This window comes from Microcaecilia unicolor, chromosome 4, assembly GCF_901765095.1.
Source record: "Microcaecilia unicolor chromosome 4, aMicUni1.1, whole genome shotgun sequence".
In the NCBI taxonomy this organism is placed as follows: domain Eukaryota; kingdom Metazoa; phylum Chordata; class Amphibia; order Gymnophiona; family Siphonopidae; genus Microcaecilia; species Microcaecilia unicolor.
The window spans coordinates 1,171,216-1,197,371 of NC_044034.1; the positions used below are offsets into that span (position 1 = coordinate 1,171,216).

Sequence of the window (26,156 nt, forward strand, 5' to 3'; positions counted from 1 at the left end):
ATGTTAGTACTGCTAGATTTCTCAGCAGCTTTTGACACTGTGGATCATGATATCTTGCTAGCACGACTGACAAACAGGTATCAATGGAACAGTACTTGCCTGGTTGAAATCCTATCAGACAGGCAACAATCCATAATGATTGGCAGCAACTCATCACCACCATGGACACTGACCTGCGGGGTACCACAAGGATCGATACTGTCACCTATTCTGTTCAATATCTACCTCAAGCCACTAGCTGAGCTAATTCGGTCAATGGACACTCAGTTCTACATCTGTGTGGATGATGTGTAGCTACTCATACCCACTGAACTTGACTTACCTTGAATAAACTGATCACTTGTCTAACATCAATTCAAGAATGGGCTAAACACAACCTTTTTTTTTTTTGTTACATTTGTACCCCGCGCTTTCCCACTCATGGCAGGCTCAATGCGGCTTACATATTGTATACAGGTACTTATTTGTACCTGGGGCAATGGAGGGTTAAGTGGCTTGCCCAGAGTCACAAGGAGCTGCCTGTACCTGGAGTGGGAATCGAACTCAGTTCCCCAGGACCAAAGTCCACCACCCTAACCACTAGGCCACGGAGTAAAACCGAGCTTCTCTGGGTCCCTAACACAAGTGGATACATACCTGACATCAAAATCCCTTTTGGGAAGTATGAACTCCCCCTTCAAATCACAAGTCAGGAACCTTGGAATACAGTTAGATTCAACACTTACTCTGATTCCCCAAATCCAAGCAACCTTCAAGAGCTTCTTCTACTATTTGCGACAGCTACGCTGCCTCTCTTCTTACATCGAGAAGGTAAATCTTAACCCAGTTATGCATGCCATGGTAACATCAAGACTGGATTACTGCAATGCACTCTACAATGGTCTGACTACAAAGGGCCTGCACCAGCTCCAGTTGATTCAGAATGCAGCAGCAAGACTCATAGACGTGACCACATCACACCATTTTTGCAAAAACTTCATTGGCTACCAGTACAATACAGGGCTAAAGTTAAAACTCTATTTCTGATCTTCAAGGCCTTGAAAGGAAATGGCCCCAAGTATCTGAACAGGATGATCCTCCACACACCGCCAAGGAAACAAAGGTCCTCCCAAGGACTTTCACTAACTACACCCTCTCCAAAAGATATTACATGATGTGATACCCGCGAGCCTTCTCCGGAGTAGCCCCCACACTCTGGAATTCATTGCCTGAAAGGCTCCGCTTAACACAAGACTACCTCTACTTCAGGAAGCAGGTGAAAGCTTGGCTCTTCAACTAAGCCTTTAATGGAAGAAGTAACAAACTGTCTCACTCACACACACAAGGATTGACTCGGGCTGCACATACTGCAGCGAGACATGTTTATCCACTCCTACCCTAGCTGAGATAATATTTAACCATCTCTCTGACCTCATATGTTACGACTTTGCCTTACCCTTCACTACCAATTATAATGTTCTAGTACATATTGAGGCGTATTTTCAAAGCACTTAGACTTACAAAGTTTCATAGTAACCTATGGAACATTGTAAGTCTAAGTACTTTGAAAATGAGCCCCATTGTGTTGTCATTGCAAGTAGAATACCATGACATACTTTGTATTCGAATATTTTTACTGCTCTAATTGCCTCCTGCTCATGTTTGATCTATACTTACTGTACACCGCCTTGAGTGAATTCCTTCAAAAAGGCGGTAAATCCTAATAAATAAATATTAAATTTACAATGACTTGGAGTAACACTGATTTCCTTCTTAGATAGACAATTACAATAGGGATGATACTTTCTTCACTACTATTTTTACAAAGAAAACATTGTAATGCCTTCTTGCAAATACCAGTTCTCATCCTTTACCTCTGAAGAACAGTTTACCCTTCTCTCAGTTTTAGGTACAGAAGGATTTGTTTTACAACTGAAGAATATAAGCAGCAATCTAAATCTTTGACCAAAAGTTATTAAATAGGGGTTACCCTGCTGACGTCCATCAAGAGCATTTGCTTGAATATCAGGATAAGGATGCAGATGAAACACATAGGTGTGCATATTACAGCACACGCAGCAAGCAAAACATTATACCAAAGTTATAAAGAAACATTGGCATATATTAAAGAATGCTTTGAAAATATAGAAATGACTACAGCTTTCAGAAGAAATAATATTCAAGAACATTTGTCCAAGAAAGTAGAAGTTCAGCAATATGAATCTGTATGTGGTGGGAGGGTTGGGCACTATAATGTGGGCACCATTTGATTTGCACTAAGAGTTTAAGCTTTATGAATCCTTTGGACAATAAGTTCTACTTTTTATGTGAATGAACTACATGTAATACAGCTGGAGTGGTGTATGCCATGTGCTGCCCCTGCGATAAATTATATATTGGCCAAACATCTCACCCATTTAAAATCCATATGAGTGAGCATAAGAGTTACATAGCCCATGGTAAACTGGAAGCACTGATAGTGCAACACTGTATTCAAACATTTTTTTCAAATTTGCATTGCTGAATAATTGAACATGAAGTGGTTTTCATCAGCTGCTATTGCAAAGGGAGCAACAGTGAATTTATATATTGCAATCCTGTGAGCCTCAAGGTCTGAACTCAGTCATAGAATGGAAGGCCATTTTCTGATCAATTTTTCTCTTCCTTTTGAGCAATAAAGGAATCTTCAAGGTAGAATGAGGACTTTCCCCTACTTTTTTCCTGCCTCTTCTATATGTATCTTATGTTTGAATATATCTGAATGTATTTTGTGGGGTTGCTTCAAAGCCAAAGCATTTTGAAAGTGTATTGTATTGAATAAAAGGAGTAATGGGATTGTCAGTCCCATGGAATCCAGGAACTATTTTGCTTAATAAGAACATACCAGATCTTAAGCCTAAATAAAACTTGTAAGGCATTGTTTGAATGCAGCAAAATTGACTAGGAGGTGTATTTTCAAATCAATCACTTAGACAAAGTTCCTAAATGCTTTAAAAATTACCACCATTGGCTGTTAGAAGAAGTGGGAGTCCCTTCCCTGCATCTCTGAAAAAAATAAGTTGAGTTATATTCATTGAATGGAGGAAACCGCCTGCTATCTGGAGAAACTCTGCTAAAATTGAAAAATGGGTGGAATTTACTGAAAGATAACTGTTTTTTTAAACAGTGATATTAACAGAGGGGTGTAGATGCTGGTAGGGAATGTGAAGGTGATAGGGGAGGGACGGGGGAGAGGTAGGTCATGATGTAGCTATAATTCGGGTTCCTCTTTCCCACATGCATCACTTTGCACTTGCTCACATTAAACGTCATCTGCCATTTACACGCCGTCTCCCAGTCTTGTAAGGTCCTCTTGTAATTTTTTACAATCCTTCCGCGATTTAACGACTTTGAATAACTTCAGAATCCCAAAATGCTTCAGAACACTCTGGAACTGAAAATAATAAGACCATTTCCCTGGACAATCTTTCTGGATACTGGTCCAATCAGCGATACTATCACAACTAGATTACTGCAATGCAGCATACGTAGGGTGCAAAAATACAGTAAAATTGCTGCAAACGGTCCAAAACACAGCAGCAAGACTGATTTTCAAGAAATTGAAAAATAAAAGAGCAACCCCACTGCTCGAAGAACTACATTTTTTTAAACCCTGCTAAGCTACTTTCACCACATTCTCTGGCAACGCATTCCAGGGTTAAATTATACATTGCATGAAGAAATATTTTCTCTGGTTTGTTTTAAACTTACTACCTAATAGCTTCATTGCATGCCCCCTAGTCCTAGTATTTTTGGAAAGAGTAATGAAGCGATTCAGGTCTACCCATTCCACTCTTAACTCAGTATTCCCTTTTTGTCTAGGGAATATTGGATTGATTTTTTAAAAAGTTTTGTAAATGTGATACTGGTAATTCTCTAATGATACACTCAAGCTTGCAATTATTGGGGGCTGGATGATTCTGCACCGGGCCCATGCCTTATAGTACATTTATCTTGGGCTGGCTGGGTGGTTTACTGAAACCCCTTTTTTTCTCCACTTATGCTGAAAGATTTGCATAGAATTGTGGGTGACAATTGATTCTTGTCTCCTGTAATAATATACACAGGTAGTGTGAAACTGTGACTTTGGACTGTTAATTCTCTGCCAGTATTTTGTGTTTCCTGGGATGTTCCCAGTTTCTTCCGTGACCTGCTTTGAGCTGTATACTATCTGTGGGATATAAGAATGGGAAAGTAAGTATGCTGCTTCCAATCGCAAGATGTCCACCAGGAGCACCCACGGCAGTCTCATGAGGCTGCTCTGGGACAACCTGGCAGCCATTTTATCTGCGGAACCCATAGGGCAAGAGTGACTGGCTATCAATCTTGTCCTGAAGACCCACTAGACCAGTGTAGTGTTTCCCAAGTCAGTCCTGGAGTACCCCCTTGTTAGTCAGATTTTCATGGTATCCATAATGAATATACATGAGAGATTTGCACATAACGGAAGCAGTGTACGCAAATCAATTTCATGCATACTGTGGATATCTTGAAAAGGAATACTCTAGGACTGACTTGGGATATACCACACTAGATCATCGGGAGGTTTGGGCCTTTGGGTGGTGAGTGGGGCACAAGGCGGGAAGGGGTGGGGGCAGATGTCAGGTGGAGAGTGATAGTGAGGGGAGGGAGTTCAGTTTCAGCCAAAAATTCATTTGCATTTTCATCTGAAACCCAAACTTTGATCGGGCTCCACATACAGTATCCCCTAGATTCTATATATGGCATCCAAATTTGGGTGCACTGCTGAGATTTGCATGTATTGGTTAATGAGCTGTTAACCACCAATAATTGGGTGCTAATAAACAGTTAACTGGCATGCATTAAAATTTGCACACATATGTAGCTGTGAGTTTTTCTATAAGGCAGGCGCTTAACTCCCATAGCACATATGCCAAAAGGGGTCGTAGCTATGGTTCTCCGAGGACAAGCAGGCTGCTTGCTCTCACTGATGGGTGACGTCCACGGCAGCCCCTCCAATCGGAATCTTCACTAGCAAAAGCCTTTCCTAGCCCTCGCGCGCCGATGCGCACCGCGCATGCGCGGCCATCTTCCCACCCGAAACCGGCTCGTGCCGGCCAGTCTTCTTTTGTCCGCACTCGGTACGGTCGTGTTTCGCCGTATCTGCCCTGGAAAGTTGACCTCGCGCGTCGTTTTCGACTCGTTTTTCTAAGAAAGTTTAGAAGTGTTTCGGGAAGATACTTTTGGTTTTTCCCTTCCCGTATTTCGAGCTTTTCGCCCCGGTAAGTTTTCTTTCGTCGTCGGGGTAGGCCTTAGTTAGGCCTCGGTCGAAATTTTCTTCTCCCATTTTTGTGGTGCCAATCTTCGCCATTTCGAGTTTTGATCTTGCTGGCGTGATTTTTCCGCCCATGACATCGAAGCCTTCCAGCGGCTTCAAGAAGTGCACCCAGTGCGCCCGGGTAATCTCGCTCACTGACAGGCACGCGTCGTGTCTTCAGTGTCTGGGGGCTGGGCACCGCCCTCAGGCCTGTAGTCTGTGTTCCCTTTTACAAAAGCGGACTCAGGTAGCGAGGTTAGCCCAGTGGAACATTTTGTTCTCGGGCTCTTCGTCGGCATCGGCACCGGGGGTATCGAGTGCATAGACGTCTCCAGCGTCCAGACCTTCATCCTCGGCCGCCAGTGCATCGAGTGTATCGAGGCATCGACCCTCTGCATCGGCGCTGAGACATCGGACGACTGTGTCGACGTCGGTGGTACCGGGACCTCGTCTGCTGATGTCGTCGGACGGTGGTGCTTCGTCTGGAGTGCAGGTGAGGGCTGTCCATTCCCCTGCTGGTGGCGGTGAGCCTTCGGGTGGGTCTCCCCCTACCCTGAGGACTCCTGCGGTACAGCCCCCCCGAGACCGACCCTCTTCGGTCTCGGCCCCGAGGAAGAGACGGTTGGATTCTACGTCCTCCTCATCGGTGCTGGGAAGCGCCGGTGACGTGCTTCGCTCCAAGAAATCGAAGAAGCATCGACACCGGTCTCCTTCCCGTGTCGGCACCGAGAGCTCTGGGTCGCCGAGGGAGTCGGCAGCCAGCAGGCATCGGCACCGAGAGGACCGCTCACCCTCTGTCCAAGAGGTGTCGATGCGCTCCACTCTGGACAGCCCGGAACAGACTCTGACATCGACGCCTGCATCGACCTCCATGCCTTTTTCTGCAGCCGCTCTGAACGAGAGCCTCCGGGCCGTTCTCCCAGAGATCCTGGGAGAGCTGTTGCGCCCTACCCCTCCGGTACCAGGGGTGCTTGCGCCACCGGTACCGTCGAGCCAGGCGCCGGCTGGTCCATCGCCCGGGGTGAGGTCTCCGGCATCGGTGCCGCGTGCGGTACCGACTGCGGTCGCCTCCCAGGAAGGCTCCCCGACTACGTCGGCGGAGGGAGCTTCGCCGGTGCGGGCGAAGGAGTCTACCTCTCGACGCTCCCAACGTGGCCGTGGCACGGTTGCAGACACAGGTTCGTGAACTTGTGTCTGACACCGAGGGTGAGGCCTCGTGGGAAGAAGAGGAAGACATCAGATATTTCTCTGACGAGGAGTCTGAGGGTCTTCCTTCTGATCCCACTCCCTCTCCTGAAAGACAGCTTTCTCCTCCCGAGAGTGTCTTTCGCTTCCTTTGTCCGGGAGATGTCTATGGCCATCCCCTTCCCGGTGGTTGTGGAGGACGAGCCCAGGGCTGAAATGTTTGAGCTCCTGGACTATCCTTCTCCACCTAAGGAAGCATCCACAGTACCCATGCATCATGTCCTAAAAAAGACATTGCTGGCGAACTGGACCAAGCCATTAACTAACCCCCACATTTCCAAGAAGATCGAGTCCCAGTACCGGATCCATGGGGACCCAGAGCTGATGCGCACTCAGTTGCCTCACGACTCTGGAGTTGTGGATTTGGCCCTAAAGAAGGCCAAGAGTTCTAGAGAACATGCTTCGGCGCCCCCGGGCAAGGACTCTAGAACCTTGGACTCCTTTGGGAGGAAGGCCTACCATTCTTCTATGCTCGTGGCCAAAATTCAGTCCTACCAGCTCTACACGAGCATACACATGCGGAATAATGTGCGGCAGTTGGCGGGCTTGGTGGATGCGCTCCCCCCTGAGCAAGCCAAGCCTTTTCAGGAGGTGGTCAGGCAGCTGAAGGCGTGCAGAAAATTCCTGGCCAGAGGGGTGTATGACACCTTTGATGTTGCGTCCAGGGCCGCTGCTCAAGGTGTGGTGATGCGCAGACTCTCATGGCTGCGTGCCTCCGACCTGGAGAATAGAATCCAGCAGCGGATTGCGGACTCGCCTTGCCGTGCGGATATTTTGGAGAGAAAGTCGAACAGGTGGTAGAGCAGCTCCACCAGCAGGACACCGCATTCGACAAGTTCTCCCGCCGGCAGCCTTCAGCCTCTACCTCTACAGGTAGAACATTTTTGGGGGGAAGGAAGACTGTTCCCTACTCTTCTGGTAAGCGTAGGTACAATCCTCCTTCTCGACAGCCTGCAGCCCAGGCTAAGCCCCAGCGCGCTCGCTCTCGTCAGCAGCGTGCGCCTCAGCAAGGCCCCTCGGCTCCCCAGCAAAAGCAAGGGACGAGCTTTTGACTGGCTCCAGCAGAGCATAGCCGACATCCAAGTGTCAGTGCCGGGCGACCTGCCAGTCGGAGGGAGGCTGAAAGCTTTTCACCTAAAGGTGGCCTCTCATAACCTCCAATCAGTGGGTTCTTCAAATAGTCCGGCAAGGATACGCCCTCAATTTGGCCTCAAAACCTCCAAATTGTCCATCGGGAGCTCAGTCTTACAGCTTCCAGCACAAGCAGGTACTTGCAGAGGGACTCTCCGCCCTTCTCAGCGCCAATGCGGTCGAGCCCGTGCCATCCGGGCAGGAAGGGCTGGGATTCTATTCCAGGTACTTCCTTGTAGAAAAGAAAAAACAGGGGGGATGCGTCCCATCCTAGACCTAAGGGCCCTGAACAAATATCTGGTCAAAGAAAAGTTCAGGATGCTTTCCCTGGGCACCCTTCTTCCCATGATTCAGGAAAACGATTGGCTATGCTCTCTGGACTTGAAGGATGCCTATACACACATCCCGATACTGCCAGCTCACAGGCAGTATCTGCGATTTCAGCTGGGCACACGTCACTTCCAGTACTGTGTGCTACCCTTTGGGCTCGCCTCTGCGCCCAGGGTGTTCACAAAGTGCTTGGCTGTAGCAGCAGCGGCACTTCGCAGGCTGGGGGTGCACGTGTTCCCATATCTCGACGATTGGCTGGTGAAGAACACATCCGAGGCAGGAGCCCTGCAGTCCATGCAGATGACTATTCGCCTCCTGGAGCTACTGGGGTTTGTGATAAATTATCCAAAGTCCCATCTTCTCCCAGTGCAGAAACTCGAATTCATAGGAGCTCTGCTGGATTCTCGGACGGCTCGCGCCTATCTCCCAGAGGCGAGAGCCAACAACTTGTTGTCCCTCGTCTCGCGGGTGCGAGCGTCACAGCAGATCACAGCTCGGCAGATGTTGAGATTGCTGGGCCACATGGCCTCCACAGTTCATGTGACTCCCATGGCCCGCCTTCACATGAGATCTGCCCAATGGACCCTAGCTTCCCAGTGGTTTCAGGCTGCTGGGGATCTAGAAGACGTGATCCACCTGTCCACGAGTTTTCTCAAATCCCTGTATTGGTGGACGATTTGGTCCAATTTGACTCTGGGACGTCCTTTCCAAATTCCTCAGCCACAAAAAGTGCTGACCACGGATGCGTCTCTCCTGGGATGGGGAGCTCATGTCGATGGGCTTCACACCCAAGGAAGCTGGTCCCTCCAGGAACGCGATCTGCAGATCAATCTTCTGGAGTTGCGAGCGATCTGGAACGCTCTGAAGGCTTTCAGAGATCGGCTGTCCCACCAAATTATCCAAATTCAGACAGACAACCAGGTTGCCATGTACTACGTGAACAAGCAGGGGGGCACCGGATCTCGCCCCCTGTGTCAGGAAGCCGTCAGCATGTGGCTCTGGGCTCGCCGTCACGGCATGGTGCTCCAAGCCACATATCTGGCAGGTGTAAACAACAGTCTGGCCGACAGGTTGAGCAGGATTATGCAACCTCACGAGTGGTCGCTCAATTCCCGCGTAGTGCGACAGATCTTCCAGGTGTGGGGCACCCCCTTGGTAGACCTCTTCGCATCTCGAGCCAACCAAAGAGTCCCTCAGTTCTGTTCCAGGCTTCAGGCCCACGGCAGACTGGCATCGGATGCCTTCCTCCTGGATTGGGGGGAGGGTCTGCTGTATGCTTATCCTCCCATACCTCTGGTGGGGAAGACTTTGTTGAAACTCAAGCAAGACCGAGGCACCATGATTCTGATTGCTCCTTTTTGGCCGCGTCAGATCTGGTTCCCTCTTCTTCTGGAGTTGTCCTCCGAAGAACCGTGAAGATTGTAGTGTTTTCCGACCCTCATCACGCAGGACGAAGGGGCGCTTCTGCATCCCAGCCTCCGGTCCCTGGCTCTCATGGCCTGGATGTTGAGAGCGTAGACTTTGCCTCTTTGGGTCTGTCAGAGGGTGTCTCCCGCATCTTGCTTGCTTCCAGGAAAGATTCCACTAAGAGGAGTTACTTCTTTCTGTGGAGGAGGTTTGCCGTCTGGTGTGACAGCAAGGCCCTAGATCCTCGCTCTTGTCCTACACAGACCCTGCTTGAATACCTTCTGCACTTGTCTCAGTGTGGTCTCAAGACCAACTCTGTAAGGGTTCACCTTAGTGCAATCAGTGCATACCATTACCGTGTGGAAGGTAAGCCGATCTCAGGACAGCCTTTAGTTGTTCGCTTCATGAGAGGTTTGCTTTTGTCAAAGCCCCCTATCAAGCCTCCTACAGTGTCATGGGATCTCAATGTCGTTCTCACCCAGCTGATGAAACCTCCTTTTGAGCCACTGAATTCCTGCCATCTGAAGTACTTGACCTGGAAGGTCATTTTCTTGGTGGCAGTCACTTCAGCTCATAGAGTCAGTGAGCTTCAGGCCCTGGTAGCCCAGGCCCCTTATACCAAATTTCATCATAACAGAGTAGTCCTTCGCACTCACCCTAAGTTCTTGCCAAAGGTTGTGTCGGAGTTCCATCTGAACCAGTCAATTATCTTGCCAACATTCTTTCCCCGTCCTCATTCCTGCCCTGCTGAACGTCAGCTGCACACATTGGACTGCAAGAGAGCATTGGCCTTCTATCTGGAGCGGACACAGCCCAACAGACAGTCCGCCCAATTGTTTGTTTCTTTTGATCCCAACAGGAGGGGAGTGGCTGTGGGAAAACGCACCATATCCAATTGGCTAGCAGCTTGCATTTCCTTCACTTACGCCCAGGCTGGGCTGGCTCTTGAGGGTCATGTCACGGCTCATAATGTTAGAGCCATGGCAGCGTCGGTAGCCCACTTGAAGTCAGCCACTATTGAAGAGATTTGCAAAGCTGCGACGTGGTCATCTGTCCACACATTCACATCTCATTACTGCCTGCAGCAGGATACCCGACGCGACAGTCGGTTCGGGCAGTCAGTGCTTCAGAATCTGTTCGGGGTTTAGGATCCAACTCCACCCCCCTAGGCCCATGTTTGTTCTGTTCCAGGCTGCACTCTCAGTTAGTTGGTAAATTTTTTAGGTCAATCTCAGTTATGTCCTCGCCGTTGCGGGGGCCCAATTGACCATGGTTGTTGTTTTGAGTGAGCCTGGGGGCTAGGGATACCCCATCAGTGAGAACAAGCAGCCTGCTTGTCCTCGGAGAAAGCGAATGCTACATACCTGTAGAAGGTATTCTCCGAGGACAGCAGGCTGATTGTTCTCACAAACCCGCCCGCCTCCCCTTTGGAGTTGTGTCTTCCCTAGTCTTTGTCTTGCTACATATGAGACTGGCCGGCACGAGCCGGTTTCGGGCGGGAAGACGGCCGCACATGCGTGGTGTGCATCGGCGCGCGAGGGCTAGCAAAGGCTTTTGCTAGTGAAGATTCCGATTGGAGGGGCTGCCGTGGACGTCACCCATCAGTGAGAACAATCAGCCTGCTGTCCTCGGAGAATACCTTCTACAGGTATGTAGCATTCGCTGTGTATCGGGGGTGTTCCAAAATGTTTATGTGCATACTTATGGAATACTGAGTAAATGCACTTACCCTGAGTTTCAGCAGGTGTAAGTTTGGCACCCAAAGTTAGGAGTGGGAATCAGTGCTATACACGCATCCTTTATAGAATAGTGCCTGGCACCAATTTGTTTTGGCACCCATTTTGAGCACTGTTTACAGAATTCCCACCACCACCCCCCATCTGTCTTAAGTGCCAACAGTTTACATAAGAACAGCTGAAGGTCCATCAAGCCCAGTATCTTGTTTCCAACAGTGGCCAATCCAGGTCACAAGTACCTGGCGGAAATCTCAAAGAATAACAAGATTCTGGAATCCCAGAGTAGCAACATTCCATGTAGAACCCCAGAGAGTAGTAAGATTCCATTCAGAATCCCAAGTACATAAGTGTTGCCATACTGGGACAGACCAAAGGTACATCAAGCCCAACATCCTGTTTCCAACAGTGGCCAATCCAGGTCACAAATACCTGTCAAGATCCCAAAGAAGTTCACTACATTTTATGCTGCTTATCCCAGAAATAAGCAGTGGATTTTCCCCAAGTCCATTTTAATAATGGTCTATGGACTTTTCCTTTCAGAAGCCATCCAAACCTTTTTTTAAACCCTCTTAAGCTAACTGCCTTTGCCACATTCTCTGGCAATGAATTCCAGAGTTTAAATTACACATTGAGTGAAGAAATATTTTCTCTGATTCGTTTTTAAAATTTACTACTTTGTAGCTTCATTGAATGCCCCCTAGTCCTAGTATTTTTGGAAACAGTAAACAGACACTTCATGTCTACCCTTTCCACTCCACTCATTTTATAGACCTCTATCATATCTCCCCCTCAGCTGTTTTTTCTCCAAGCTGAAGAGCCCTAACCACTTTATTTGTTGCATTTGTATCCCACATTTTCCCACCTTTTTGCAGGCTCAATGTGGCTTACATTATTCCGTAATGGCGATCGCCATTTCCAGAATGAGAAATACAAAGTAATGATAGAGTGAATTATAGATTAAGTTAGGTAATCAGTTCATTCCGGCATGAGAAATATAAGGAAGTTGTCCTATCCCCTCTATCATTTTGTTGCCCTTCCAACCATCCATTGCATCTATGTGTATAATAAATGTAAACCATTTTGATTGTACTACAGAAAGCAACATTTGAAATCCACACACCTTAACACTCTTTAGATGAGAATAAACAAATTTAGGTTAAATTCTTTCAAGGCACACATGCACGAGGCACATAGAGATCTTACACTCATAAGTACATAAGCACCGCCATACTGGGAAAAGACCAGGGGTCCATCAAGCCCAGCATCCTGTCTTCGACAGCGGCCAATCCAGGCTTCACGAACCCGGCAACCCCCCCCCCCCCCCCCCCAAAAAAAAAAAAAAAAAAAAAAATTTAATAATGTTCAATGGACTTTTCCCTCAGGAATCTGTCCAAACCCCCTTTAAATTCCAACAGCAGCCAATCCACTCTCACCTAGCATGCTTATGAAATAGTCACCCTGGACCCTGTAGAGCCTATAATGTCAGTGGTCATATGAGGCAAAGTGGGATGTGAAGAAACAGTGAGGGGCAAGGGAAGATGACCTGCTCAATGGTCTCCTTCCAGATAAGCGTGGGGGAGGAGAAAGGGCAAGAATGAAAGACAATCAATCGGGAAAGGTTCTGGATTTAGCTTTTGGGTCTCTGAAACATGAATACCCTGCACATTTTGAAACAGACATGAGAAGACAATACTGATTACGTCCAAATCACTGCAGTAGGTGTTCATATGTTACTACAAAACCAATATGCTCTGCTGTATGCAAGAATGTCCACCACATATAGAAGAGATCTTCCAACCTCATTCCTGATTGATTTGTTACATTTGTACCTCCATTCCACCTATGATCCCACTCCATCTTCAACCTTCATCTCCCATCATCTTCTGCTATCTCATCTCCATCCTTGACTCACTTTTCAAATCCTCCATCACCACAATCCCCTCAGCCATCACTTCCATTCTGATCAATTATCCCATGTTCCCACCATTTCCAGCTCTCAACCCCATTCGCTACCTCCTTTCAACACCCTCTATACCATCTCCCTTCCATCCTTACCCCTGATCTCATTCCTACAACTTCAGCCAACACCCCCATCCCACTTCTAGGTGAGCCCTCATCCAACTTTTTTTTTTTTTTTTTTTTTTAGTCACTCTGATACTCCATTTTTCATACCTCCTCATTGTTGGGAAGCATTTTCATGAGTTCGATAAGCTTCTCTGCTCCATATTCAGCCCCTCTTCCTTGCTGGATATCCTCCACAACCTGCTGAACAGGTCTAAAGTAAAGGAAAGAGTAGTTAAAACATGTCACACAGAGGGGTAGGATGGGAGGAAGAACAGCAGCTGTTCTGACACCAGGAAAGAGAATGAGTGTAAAAGCAGAGAGGGAGTGTTTCCTGAAGGACGGTGATGTTGGAGGAAGAAAGAGGAGGTAATTTTGGTCAGATTAATGAAGGGCTAGGAGGGACTGAATATCATCTCTATAAGGGTGTGTGGGGGGGGAAAAAGGGAACCATTATCTCTGATACTGTACAGGGGTGGGGGAGGTAATTGATTTTATTTACTTAGCATTCCACCTCTGGCAAACTAAACAGTTAATCTCATTAAATGTGATAAAGGTCCTATAAATAATGTATCCCCTTCCCACACAGAAGCTTTACTCACATTCATTCTCCTGCTCCACCATCACACACACAAGCTGTAACTGTCAACTCTTTAAAAATTACTTTTCCTCCTCTGCACACACACACATTCTTATACATCATGCAGTCCCCCCTCCCCCACATTCAGGAAGTTACCCCTAGCTAAAGAAAAAGTATAAAAGCCGTGGGGAAAGTTAAGTTAATATAAAAAAAAAAAAATCAGTCAATCTTAGCTAAAAGGTAGAAAGGAAGCCAAGGCAAAAAGATATATGGCAGATGAGTCAACAAAATAGTGTTGGAAAGCAATGGGCACAAATGCTGTAGGTCTAAACAAAGTGAAGGAGCTACAAGACCTCATGCTAGAGGCAGATATTGTTGCTACCACACAGACTTGGTTCAAAAGACTTTCCATGACGAAGACACACCTTACCAGGCTATAATCTATTTAGAAAGGATAGAAATGACCGAAAAGTTAGAGTATATGAAAAAAAATATATAAAAACAGCAGAAATACAGGGGGTCTTGTAGAAAGGAAGAAGTGATATGGATTGGTCAATATATATATGGATGTATACTCTGGAGAAAAGGAGGAACAGGGGTGATATGATACAGACATTCAAATATTTGAAAGGTATTAATCCGCAAACAAATCTTTTCCAGAGATGGGAAGGCGGTAGAACGAGAGGACATGAAATGAGATTGAAGGGGGGCAGACTCAAAAAAGATGTCAGGAAGTATTTTTTCACAGAGAGAGTGGTGGATGCTTGGAGAACTCTTTTATTAAAAAAGAAACGCAAAGCCATACAGAAACATATAACCCCAAACCAAATATATACAAACAAGTCCCCCACCTTAAATCCACCTATCTACCTATATACACTGTCAACCCCCACCCATCCTAAAATGAAATTAAATGAACATAAAATTCAAATAAAACTCGAAGCCAATTCAAAATAAACTGTCCAACCCCTCTATGGAGGTTTCAAGTGCACATGCCTCCACCAAACATTGGTTCTTGCTATCCCCTCCGCCACCCGTTCCCACTGGGCTACCCCCTGGACCGCCCGAACCACCTCCCAACTAACGCTGTCGGCTGATCGGTAGTCCTGGTGCAAGGAGACCCCACACCGAGCCATCCAGAGGCTAAACCGGAGTATCACCGAGATGAGGAACTCCGTCACCGGATCTAACCACCCACCTCCCCCCTGCCGCCCGTAAACCCAATCTGCATATGAATATGAGTTAAAACTCGGGATGTGTAATAATGCTGCTACCCTGCCACATACCATTCGTGTAAAAGGGCATTCCCGTAAAAAATGTTCCATCGTTTCCTCCCTCCCCACGCACTCCCCCCCTTGGGCAATCCCGTTCCTGCACATTCCTGTAGTTAATATTCCCTCTGACATACAATTTCCCGTGAAAAGACAGCCAAGCAATGTCTCTGTATTTCGGCGGGATCCTCCGTGAGGCCACCAACCGCAAGCCCTGCCTCAGCACTGGACCAGGTGCATCCTTCAGTACCAGGGGCGATGAGAATGTTTGGGACCTCACCCGTTCCACCCATACCTCCCTCCTCCCTGTCTTTATTTCCTCTGCCAAAATTCCCCAAACTCGTACCAGCCGAACTAAGGGCCTATAGTACCCAACCTGGTCCAGAGCCCCCTTCCTTACCACCCGCACCCTCCTTCCCAACTTCCACGGGAGCCAGAATCTCTCCCACCAAGACAGAACGCTACCTGCCCATCCTGGCGGATCTCTGTCCAGTGCCCGTCCCAGGTTAAACTGAATAAACAGGGAGCTAAAGAAAAGTACAGGGTTTACCATCCCTACCCCCCCCCTCTTCCCGGGCCAAGTATGTGATGTTACGCTTGACCGGGTTCAGCCGATTCCCCCACAACATCTGAAAAAAAACACTATATAGAGTGGTATAACAATGCACTGGCAACAAACAAATATAACTGATAAACAAAAACATAGGCACCAGGTGAGATTTAATCAGCTGAACCCGGTCAGTCATGGACATCCTCCACCCTTTCCATCTGTCAACCTTTTCCTTAGCTCCCTGTATGCACCGCTGCCAATTAAAGGTTGCATAATCCCCCTGTTCAAAATATACCCTTAATACCCGCAGTCTGCTAATGGCCTCCGGAAACTCCCCTCCCAAATCAAAAGAGCCCCCTGGAGGACCCACCCACAGACTCTGACTTTTCTGGAAGTTTATCAAAGCCCCTGTAGCCTGTGAGTACCCAGAAATGACCCCTTTCAATTTCTCCCCCTCTGTTGTGTCCGCCACCCACACCGTGACATCATCAGCGTAAGCCACCACCCTTAATTGAGACCCTGTACACACCTCCACCCCCCGAAGTCCCTCCTTCCCTCCCTGCTCTAACCGCCTAACAAAGGGATCAATTGCAAAAGCATAAAGTACCGGGCTTAAAGGAAATCCCTGCCACACCCCTGCTGTCACCCCGAACCTATTCCCTTTCCAACCGTTCACCAGGGGAAAACACCGTGCCCTCGTGTACAATAAACTTAATTGAGCCACCCATTCCCTAGGAAACCCATAGTGCTCTAAAACCTGCCAAAGAAACGCCCACTGTACCCTGTCAAAAGCCTTATCCTGATCTAATGCCACCATTAGTCTTCCTTCCCCCCGACTATGTTCCACCCCTTCCCTTACCCAAGCCACTGCCTCCAGAACCCCCCTCCCCTTAATCCCACAGGCCTGTGAACTTGCCAACACCCCCCCCCCCCACCACCTCCTTCATCCTATTCAGAAGCATATGCGCGAATATCTTCCGATCACCATTGAGCAGGGCAATCGGACGCCAGTTGGCCAAGGACTCTGGATCTTTTCCCTTACTCAGAAGAATCAACGCTGCCTCGGTCAGGGATTGGGGTAAAACCCCCTGCTGACGTGCAGCCTCCCAGACTTGCAGCAGGATTGGGGCCAGAAGGTGCTTAAATGCCTGATAGTACTCTGTTGTGAGTCCATCTGGCCCTGGTGCTGTCTTCCTCCTTAAGGCCCCAATGGCCTCTTCTACCTCACCCAGCGACCAGGGGCGCAACAGGGCCTGAAGAGACGGGCCCCCCCTTCCCACCCCCCGGTGTCCCCGCAATATAGTGACCCATCATTTCCTTATCCACTTGCTTATCTGAAAAAAATCGTGCAAAGTGCTCTTCCACCACCTTTAGAATCCCCTCCTTCGACACCTGAACTACCCCTCCCATGTCCCTTAAACCCCCCACAATCCTATGCTCCCTCCGCTCCTTGCAACACATAAATGGGTCTGGGCTGACCAATTTCCCAAAGTCCCGTTCATAGACCAAGGAGGCATATCGATCATACTGGACCTTTTCAAGTTGCTCCTGCAAATCCAGAATATCCTCCTTTCTCCCTCCATTGGAGAGTAGATAGTCCCTTCGTTTCTTAATGGCAGTCCCCAGCCGAGTTCTCTCCCTTCCTTCTCTCCGAGCTTGACGGGTGAAAAAAAACCTCGTCCGCCTCTTCACTAACTCCCACCACTCTCCAATGGAGGGAAAAATACCCTGGATCGAAAGCTGGTCACTCAAAAAGGCCCGATATTCCTCCTTGACCTTCTCATCGGTAACCCATTTAAGGTTAAGCCGCCATAACCCCCTCCCCGGCCTATGCCCCGCCCAACCCCCCACCTCCACCAACACCAGTTTATGGTCCGAGAAGTCCACGTCCACCAACCTGGGCCCCCGAACGCATGCCCCTTCCCGGACCAAAAATCTGTCTATCCTGCTCCTACACTGTCCCCGTGCAAATGTGAAACCCTCCACCTCTGGTGAAAATTCAAGGTGCACATCTACCAGCCCTGCCCCTTTCATTATCCCAGCTAGCCGTATCCCATCATACCTCACCTGCGCTGCCCTTCCTCCACTATCCTGTTTCCTCAAAATGGTGTTAAAATCCCCCCCCAAACCACCTGACGTGCCGTGTATAAATAGGGTTTAATTTTACCAAATAACCGTGAACGTTCCCTCTTACTTTGTGGCCCATAAACATTAATAATCCGGGAAGCCACCCCGTGCCACAAAACATCCACCACCAAACACCTCCCTACTCCTAATTCCATCACCCTTTGAATCTGTACCTTATGTGTTTTAAATAATATCCCTACCCCCCCATACCTGTCCCCTGCCAAGCCCCAAACCGAAGGCCCCCATCTCCAGGCCCTCCTCGCACGCCTGATTGCCTCCATAGTTTGCAAGCGTGTTTCCTGGATTAGGAAACAGTCTGCCTGGATCGTGGAGAGGCCCTCAAAGGCCAAACATTGCGCCCTCTGGGAGGCCACACTCGCCACATTCAGAGTGGCAAATAATAATATAATACCTGCCATTATGTAGGGAAAGATGACTGTCTCCCAACCTCTTCCTGCTGAACTGCTTCCTTCACATCACCCCTACCTAGAGCCCAGACCCCTTCTTCAACCACTTCTTCCTCCGCCCAATCCCTAACCCCGGCTTCAAAACCTCCCTCCTTCCCCACCCTTCTTCTTCTTAGACTCATCCAACCCCCCCTCCTCTTCAGACAAAGACAAACCCCCCCGCCCTCCTTCCTCTATTTGCCCCCCCCTCCCCCCTCTGATCCCCTCCCACCCCCCTGAACCTTCCCCCTCTCACTCCCGTGATCCTTCCCCTGTAGAGCTCGAATTCTATCCGATCGCCTCATAAGCTTCTCCCCCTCTCCTGCCCCCCCTCTTCCCCCCTCCCCGTCCAACCCGCCCCCACCCTCCACACTAATCTCCATCCTCCTAACCTTCCCCCCCCTTCTTCTTACGCTTACCCCCTCTCCCTTCACCCCCTCTAATTTCCTCTTTCCTTCCTCCCCTCCCCCCACAACCCCACCGACCCCTTCCCCTTCTTCTTCCACCACCTCCTCTTCCTCTGCCAAAACCTGAAACCGGTTTCCTGTCTCCCTCTCTTGCCGAGCCCCCTCTCCTGACCCCCCTGAAATCCCTCTACCCTTCCCCTTCACCCCCTTCTGCTTCTTGGGGACCTGGGCCCATTCATCTACCCCTTCCAGCCCTTGCCCCTGTTTCCTCACCTGTGCTGCTGCCTCTGGAACCCCCACCTCCACAACCTCCCTCTGTGCCCCCCTTGCCCCCTGATCCCGACCCTGAACCCCCCCCTCCCCCCACCCCCTCCTCCTGCACCTCCTCTTCCCTCCCCCCATTATGCGACGCCCTAGGGCAGTCCCGGAAGGCATGCCCCAGACCACCACAAAGATTGCACCTGATCGAAGAACACTCTTCGGTGGGATGATCTTTCGATCCGCACTTAGCACATTGCTGTACTGGGCAGGACATGCTGAAATGGCGGAAAGACCCACACCGAAAACATTGTCTTGGCTGTCCCTTGTAAAAACACAGGATTCTGTCCCTTCCAATAAAAGCCGCTGAAGGAATGTGTTGTACTACCTGCCCTACCTGGTGAAGTTTAACCAAAGCCCCCCACCCCCCCGCCCAGACTCTACTGGGATCCGGGAGCTTGGTCAATGGAGTCCTCAACTCGGCATACCTGTGCAGCCAAAAGGCCAAGTCTGCCCCTGAGATGGACTCGTTACGGACTAGCAGAGTCACCTGCACCAGATCTGGCCGACTGATGGGAACTACCCTATAATATTTCCAATCCCCCCTTCCTCTTACCCCCTCATACTTTTCCCAGAAGACCTCCATGCCTCTCTGGGTCAGAAAACTGACATCGTATTCTGGGAGATTAACTGGATGAATACAGGCATAGAGGTCTTCTGGGACAAACCCTAACCCCAAAACTAGTTTCAACACTGTATCACGTGAAGGCATTCCCCCCTCCCCCACCCATTTGATTTGGACCACATTCCTTCTCTTGGGCGGTTGCCCATAACCCCTACCTCCCCTGAACCCAGCATCTGTGTCATTACTAAAGGAAAACTGCCCCTTCCCTCTTCCTCCTTCCCTATTAACCACATCTGCAAAGGAGGGCTGACCCTGCCTCCACTGACTTCCCCTCCTCCCTGAGCTTATCCCTTCCTTGCCTGAAGATCCCTTCCCCCCCACCTGCTGATCCTGCCCACCCCCTTTACCTTCCCTTACCATCTCCCCATCAACCCCCTCCCCCCCTTCCACAAACTGGAACAGCAACCCGTTCACCAACCTTTTCACCAACAGAACAGTTCCCCAAACCCTCTGCCCCTTACCCCCCTCCCTCACATCACAAATCAACATATCCTGAACATCATCCCCTCCCCCTCCCCCTGCCCACAGTCAGTGCCCAGAGAACTGAGCCCCCTGGAATCTATAACCAGTTCTGAACAGTCCTTAGCTTTCACAATGCTTCCCTGGGAGTGAGCTCCCTCTGCCTGGGCTGCCGATCCCCCAGCAATATCTTCTGTCAGAGAGACTGCTGATACACTCAGAGGAGAGCTCTGTTCTCCCTGCACCGGCAGGTCCAGCGTGAGGCTGCTTACAGTTTTTACAGAGCCAGAGTTTATGTCATCTTCCCTTCTGTGCCTGGGATTCCCTGAGCCTGGCTGTGCTGCTGAATCCACCACTTGTGGCTGAAAACCTGGTACCTCAATCAGGGAGCTAACTAAGCTCACCTGTGTCTGCAGCCCTAAGACCTGCTGTTCATTAGTCTCTACACTCCCAATGTCAGTATGCTTTCCAGCTTGCTTTCCAGTGTTCACCTTCCCTGTCAAACTGTTGCCTGCATCAGTGTTGGGTAGTGCAGGCACTTTTTGTGAAATAACACAAAACCCCAAGTCACCGTCCTCAGTTTCAAAGACAGCAGAATGTGTAGGCTGACTGAGTTCCAACTCCATTGTGTTTTCAGCCATAGTCTCTGCAGCACCAACTGAGGTCTCTTCAACTCCTTCCCTCTCTTCCCTGGCAGCTGCCTCTAAGGTAAGGTTTGCAGGGTTCTGAGTTGCTAGATTCTTCATAAATTGTAAAGTGTCTTGACTGCTTGTCCCCACCACATTATCTACTGCAACCTGGTGTTTTGTAAAACAATCCTTAGATACCAACTCTCCTGTTTCCTCTGGCTGATTCTGGTTTGGCACTGTCCTGGGTTGAAATCTTTCCCTGGTAATATAGAGTTCCCTTAAAGGGTTATCAGAGCCCTTCTTCAGGGAGTCCAACACCTTTCTTTTCAGGCAAAGCTGCTTTCTCAAACGAGCTTCTTCCTTTCCATACAGACTCTTCTGTGCTGCTGGGACCAACTTCTGCAGGGTTCTAGCCCTGTTTAGTTTTTTCCCCAGCACTTCCACCTCCTTCCCCAGGGCCTCAATCCTCCTCACCCTGTCCACGATACCTCTGGCTGAAGAATCAGGGCTGCTGCTTCCCAGCTGCCCTACCCCCTCCTCCTCCTCTTCCTCAGACCACTCATCCTCACTGTACAACGGGTCCAGCACCGGCTGAAGCTCCTGACCCTCTTCCATCCTCTGTTCTGCCACTTTCTGGGCCTGCGGGACTCTCACCCTCTGCCTCCCCCTCCCATGCTCTTCGTGCTCCTTACCCGGTAACCGCTGGGTCATGGGAGGGGTGCTGGGTCCACTGTCCCCCCCTGGACCTCGAGGCTCCACGGTCCAGGGGACTCCGCTCTCTTCTCCCAGGGGCCAGGCTCGGCTGAGAGCTGCTTCTCCGTCTCTCCTGGTAGCTGGGCCCGGCCGTTTTCCGAGCCGGGCCCTGCCCTGAGGAGCACTCCCCAGAGCCCTGCCTCATGGCTGGGAAGGGAGCTAGGCCTTACTCCCCTCCCTTCCTCCAACCACAGAGCCTCCTGTAGTATGTCCTTCTCCTTCAGTGTCTAGCTACACACTGACTTGGAATGCCCTCCCGCGGGAGGTGGTGGAGAGGAAAACGGTAACGGAATTCAAACATGCGTGGGATATACATAAAGGAATCCTGTGCAGAAGGAATGGATCCTCAGAAGCTTAGCCAAAATTGGGTGGCGGAGCCGGTGGGGGGAAGAGGGGTTGGTGGTTGGGAGGAGGGGATAGTGCTGGGCAGACTTATACGGTCTGTGCCCTGAAAAAGACAGGTACAAATCAAGGTAAGGTATACACCATGAGTTCATCTTGTTGGGCAGACTGGATGGACCATGCAGGTCTTTTTCTGCCGTCATCTACTATTTTTTTTTTTTTTTTTTGTTACATTTGTACCCCGCGCTTTCCCACTCATGGTAGGCTCAATGCGGCTTACATGGGGCAATAGAGGGTTAAGTGACTTGCCCAGAGTCACAAGGAGCTGCCTGTGTCTGAAGTGGGAATCGAACTCAGTTCCTCAGGACCAAAGTCCACCACCCTAACCACTAGGCCACTCCTCTACACACCTTATGTTATGTTACTATATATATATATATTTTTTTTTTTTTTTGATTCGGTGACCAATCCATATCACTTCTTCCTTCCCACAAGACCCCCTGCATTTCAGAACTAAGAGCCAATAGAAAAAGCTCAAAAGAAAAATCACAAGATATGACTGAGGTCTGTAAAATCTTGAGTGGTGTAGAATGGGTAGAAGTGAATTGATTTATCACTCTTTCACAAAGACCAGGGGACACTCAATAAAATTACATGGAAATACTTTTAAAACAAATAGAAGGAAAGGTTTTCACTCAAAGAATAGTTAAGCTCTGTAACTTGCTGCTGGAGGATGTGGTATCCGGCTTTAAAAAAAGGTTTGGCCAAGTTCCTGGAGGAAAAGTCCATAGTCTGTTATTAAGATGAACATGGGGGAAGTCAATGCTTGTTCCAGGATTGATAACATGGAATGTTGCTACTAATTGGGTTTTCAGCCAGGTACTGTAACCTGATTGGCCACTGTTGGAAGCAGGATACTAGGCTAGATGACCCAGTATGGCTATTCTTAGGTTAGAAAGACAAAACCTCTATCCACACAGGAATTGTCTACAGATCTCAAACACAAACAGAGAAGTTGGACAAAGATTTGGTCAGATATTCAAAAGGTTATGAATGAAAGGAAAGGTGTTACTGGAAGATTTTAATATGCCGGATATAGATTAGAAATAGCATATATGCCTATCACTTTTTTTTCTAATTAAGCAGATAGACACGCCAAAGTGCACTGCTTGGTGACAGAACCCATGAGAGAAGGGGCGACACTGGATCTAGTCTTCATAAATGGGGAAGTAACATCAAGTGGTATGTTTCATGAAAATATTAAAACAAGTTATTCCTAAATATATATAAATTGTGGGTCCCTTCAAATTTTTAATACAGTTATGTCTGGAATCACTAAAACTAAACCAGAAACGTAGTGGGAAAGAATATATATCCTATTTTCAATCGGGTGTTCTCTAAAAACTAAAATGAAAAATGGTTATGTTCTGATATATCAACTAACCATATTCTATATACTGCGTCTAAATCTAGGTACAGATTATAGAATACGCTTAGCACCGATTTCAGTGCCGATTTTTTAGGCACCATATATAGAATATCCCCCATTATGACTTGATTGAACATAACCATTTTTCATTTTAGTTTTTAATGAACACCCGATGAGCGTGTGCGTGGAGTGGAGGAGTGGCCTAGTGGTTAGGGTGGTGAACTTTGGTCCTGGGGAACTGAGGAACTGAGTTCGATTCCCACTTCAGGCACAGGCAGCTCCTTATGACTCTGGGCAAGTCACTTAACCCTCCACTGCCCCATGTAAGCCGCATTGAGCCTGCCATGAGTGGGAAAGCGCGGGGTACAAATGTAACAAAAAAAAAATAAAATAAAAATAACTGCTCGGAGTGGAAAGTGGGGAAGCGATGAGCTCCTCCGGTGGATCGTCAACTGCTTTAAAGATTCAACCTGGAATTGTTTGTTCCGGTGGAGACTACAACTTGTCACCCCAATGAAAATCTAAAAGGTTGGTGCAGATACTGTTGGTAGGGAAGTGCCTCCTTTTGGGTGTGGCCTACTGGGGTGGTTAAAGCTATACAACCAAAATTCACCCCTGGTTTTGACTTTAGATTCAGTGTTGTTGGCCTTGGTGAGTTTGGCTGCTATGTTCTGGAGAAATTGAGAATTTGTCTAGTAAATTGGATACTAATATGATTCAACAAGGGGAGAAACTAACTTCTTTATCACAAAAGGTAGAAAGTATGGTACCATGTTTAGATCAACAATCCACTTTGACTAGTGTGATGGCACAAGACCAACTTGTTTCCCATGGAGACTATGGAAAATAAATTAAGATATTTGAATTTAAAGTTTGTGAACTTTCAGAGGGTCCTTTATGAACTACCAAGAGATACTTTGAAAGAAATGTTCTGCGACTGTTTTGAGAATTTCCCCCAAGAAGCTGTTCCTGCTAGTTAGAACACAGCAGGAAAAGGAGCAACAGCCAGTGTAGGCTCTTGGATTAGGATTGGATGTTACAACTATTTTAGAAACTTCACTGAAGTAGTATCAGAACGAACTACCTTGCTCATTTCATATATATTTGAGCAAGATAGAGAGTACTGAATTTGTTTAAGAATTGTTTCGTACATTTTTTGGGAAATAAGAATTTATTTTTCTGATTTATGTAAAACTATACAAAATGGATGAAAAAAAAAGTTTCTTCTTGCAGCCCAAGAGGCAAAATCTATGGGTATGCAAGTTGTAATTAGATTTCCTTGTAAACATGTTGCAATATATGAATCCCAAAAATATGTATTTTTTGAGCAATTTTCATGTTTCCTAGAAGAAGAAATTACTTTCTCATAAAGGCCCACTGGTCTCTATTGGAACTACTGAGGCAATGTAGTTTAGTGCTTGTATGCTTAATGCAAAGATACGGGTTTGGGTCTCCTCCCCCTCCCCCCGTTTCAGGTTCTTTTGTTAAGAACATAATAGCCATACTAAGTCAGACCTATGGTCCATCTAGCCCAGTATCCTGCTTCCAGTGGTGGCCAATCCAGGTCGCAAGTACCTGGCATAAACTTAATTAGTAGCAACATTCCATGCTACCAATCCCAAGGCAAGCAGTAGCTTTCCCCATGTCCATCTCAATAACAATTCCTCTTAACTCCTTTTTTTTCCCCTTACCACTTGGATTACTCTTTTTTGTGCTAAAGGATGCAAACTTTTGTTGCCTATACATTAGGTATTTTTTTCTTTTATGGAAGATTTGCTTTTCCTATTTTTGTAATCTAATTACTATTCAAATTTTGTGTTTGATGTAATTCTGCAAATGTATTTGAATGGCTGCTCCATTGCATCAAGATTTATACAGGAGCGTCTAACATCTTGTGAACTGCTGTGTTAGATAAGAACTAATGTGGGGAAGGGAAAGAGAATAAGGTGATTGTGGTATTAGCTCAAATAATAAACAGCAAACCTGATAAAGAGAGAACAGTTTTTGATGAACATGGTGAATAGCCTCATGAACAAACTGTCGTATCTAAACGATGTAGCTGTGAAGTTAAAAGAAAGCCAATAGCTACTGCGTGAATTAACCTCACCCTACACACACAAAAAACCTCACCCAATGGCAGCTATTGCTTTCTTTTGGATTTATGTAGCATGACAAAAAATACTTCTATAACAATATGGCTTAAGGGAAGGGTAGGGGAAGAAGGGAGGAGGGATGGGGAACTGGGAAAGGAAAAGAAGAGGGGCTTATAGAAAACAAAAAAGGGAATGAAGGGGCCACAGACCTACAGACTAACCAAAAGATGGCTAAAGCTGTAAAGAGTGGACAGAAATTTTCAGATATATTATTGATCAGGAAGAAGGCAAAAACTAGAATTGGAAGCCAAAGATTCTGAAAACCAGTATGTGGAGAGTGGTAAGGATAAAGCGGGCTTGCTAAGATAAATACTTCCGTTCTGTGTTCACAGAAGAGAAGTGTCTATGAACAATTTGAAAAACAAAGTGACCAGATGGGATCAGAGATGTTCTGGTTTAATAATTCCTTGGAAGCAGGAGAGGTTCCATGGAATTGGAGAATGGATGTAATCCCTCTTCCACAGTTAACCTCTTGGTTCTACGCTGATTACAAAATTAACTGGACAATACCAGAAAGATTTTTTTTTTTTAACATTTTGATCAAAAATTGTAACAATGCATCAGATCAAACCCTATCACAGAGTACAAAGTTTCTAAATAAAAAAAGTTTTGATCAAATTACTGAAAATGCCTATAATTTAAGGCACTCAAATTTAAAATAGTTTTATCAAGGCTAGCAGCCTGAAATAAACGCAAAGAATCCAATAGTTTAATCTTCTTCATTCCCCTCAAAGAAGAATAAGTAAATATTTTGGGTAATCGCTATACTCCAATCAAAAGGTACAAAATACGAAGTGACTTACCAAATAATACAGAGCTAAGCCATTTAGAACCTTACATAGTATGCAGAGAAATTTAAAT

General features: G+C 47.5%; 1 protein-coding gene across 3 annotated transcripts in view; it reads right to left on the minus strand.

The window, feature by feature from the left end:
- The window catches only part of LOC115468234 (FH2 domain-containing protein 1-like), a 200,994-nt gene that overhangs the window by 69,852 nt on the left and 104,986 nt on the right, over window positions 1-26,156 (minus strand). For all 3 annotated transcript variants that reach the window (XM_030199766.1, XM_030199767.1, XM_030199768.1), the window contains exon 4: window positions 13,318-13,420. In XM_030199766.1, coding sequence (XP_030055626.1) covers window positions 13,318-13,420 — 103 coding nt within the window. The remainder of the gene's footprint in view (window positions 1-13,317; window positions 13,421-26,156) is intronic.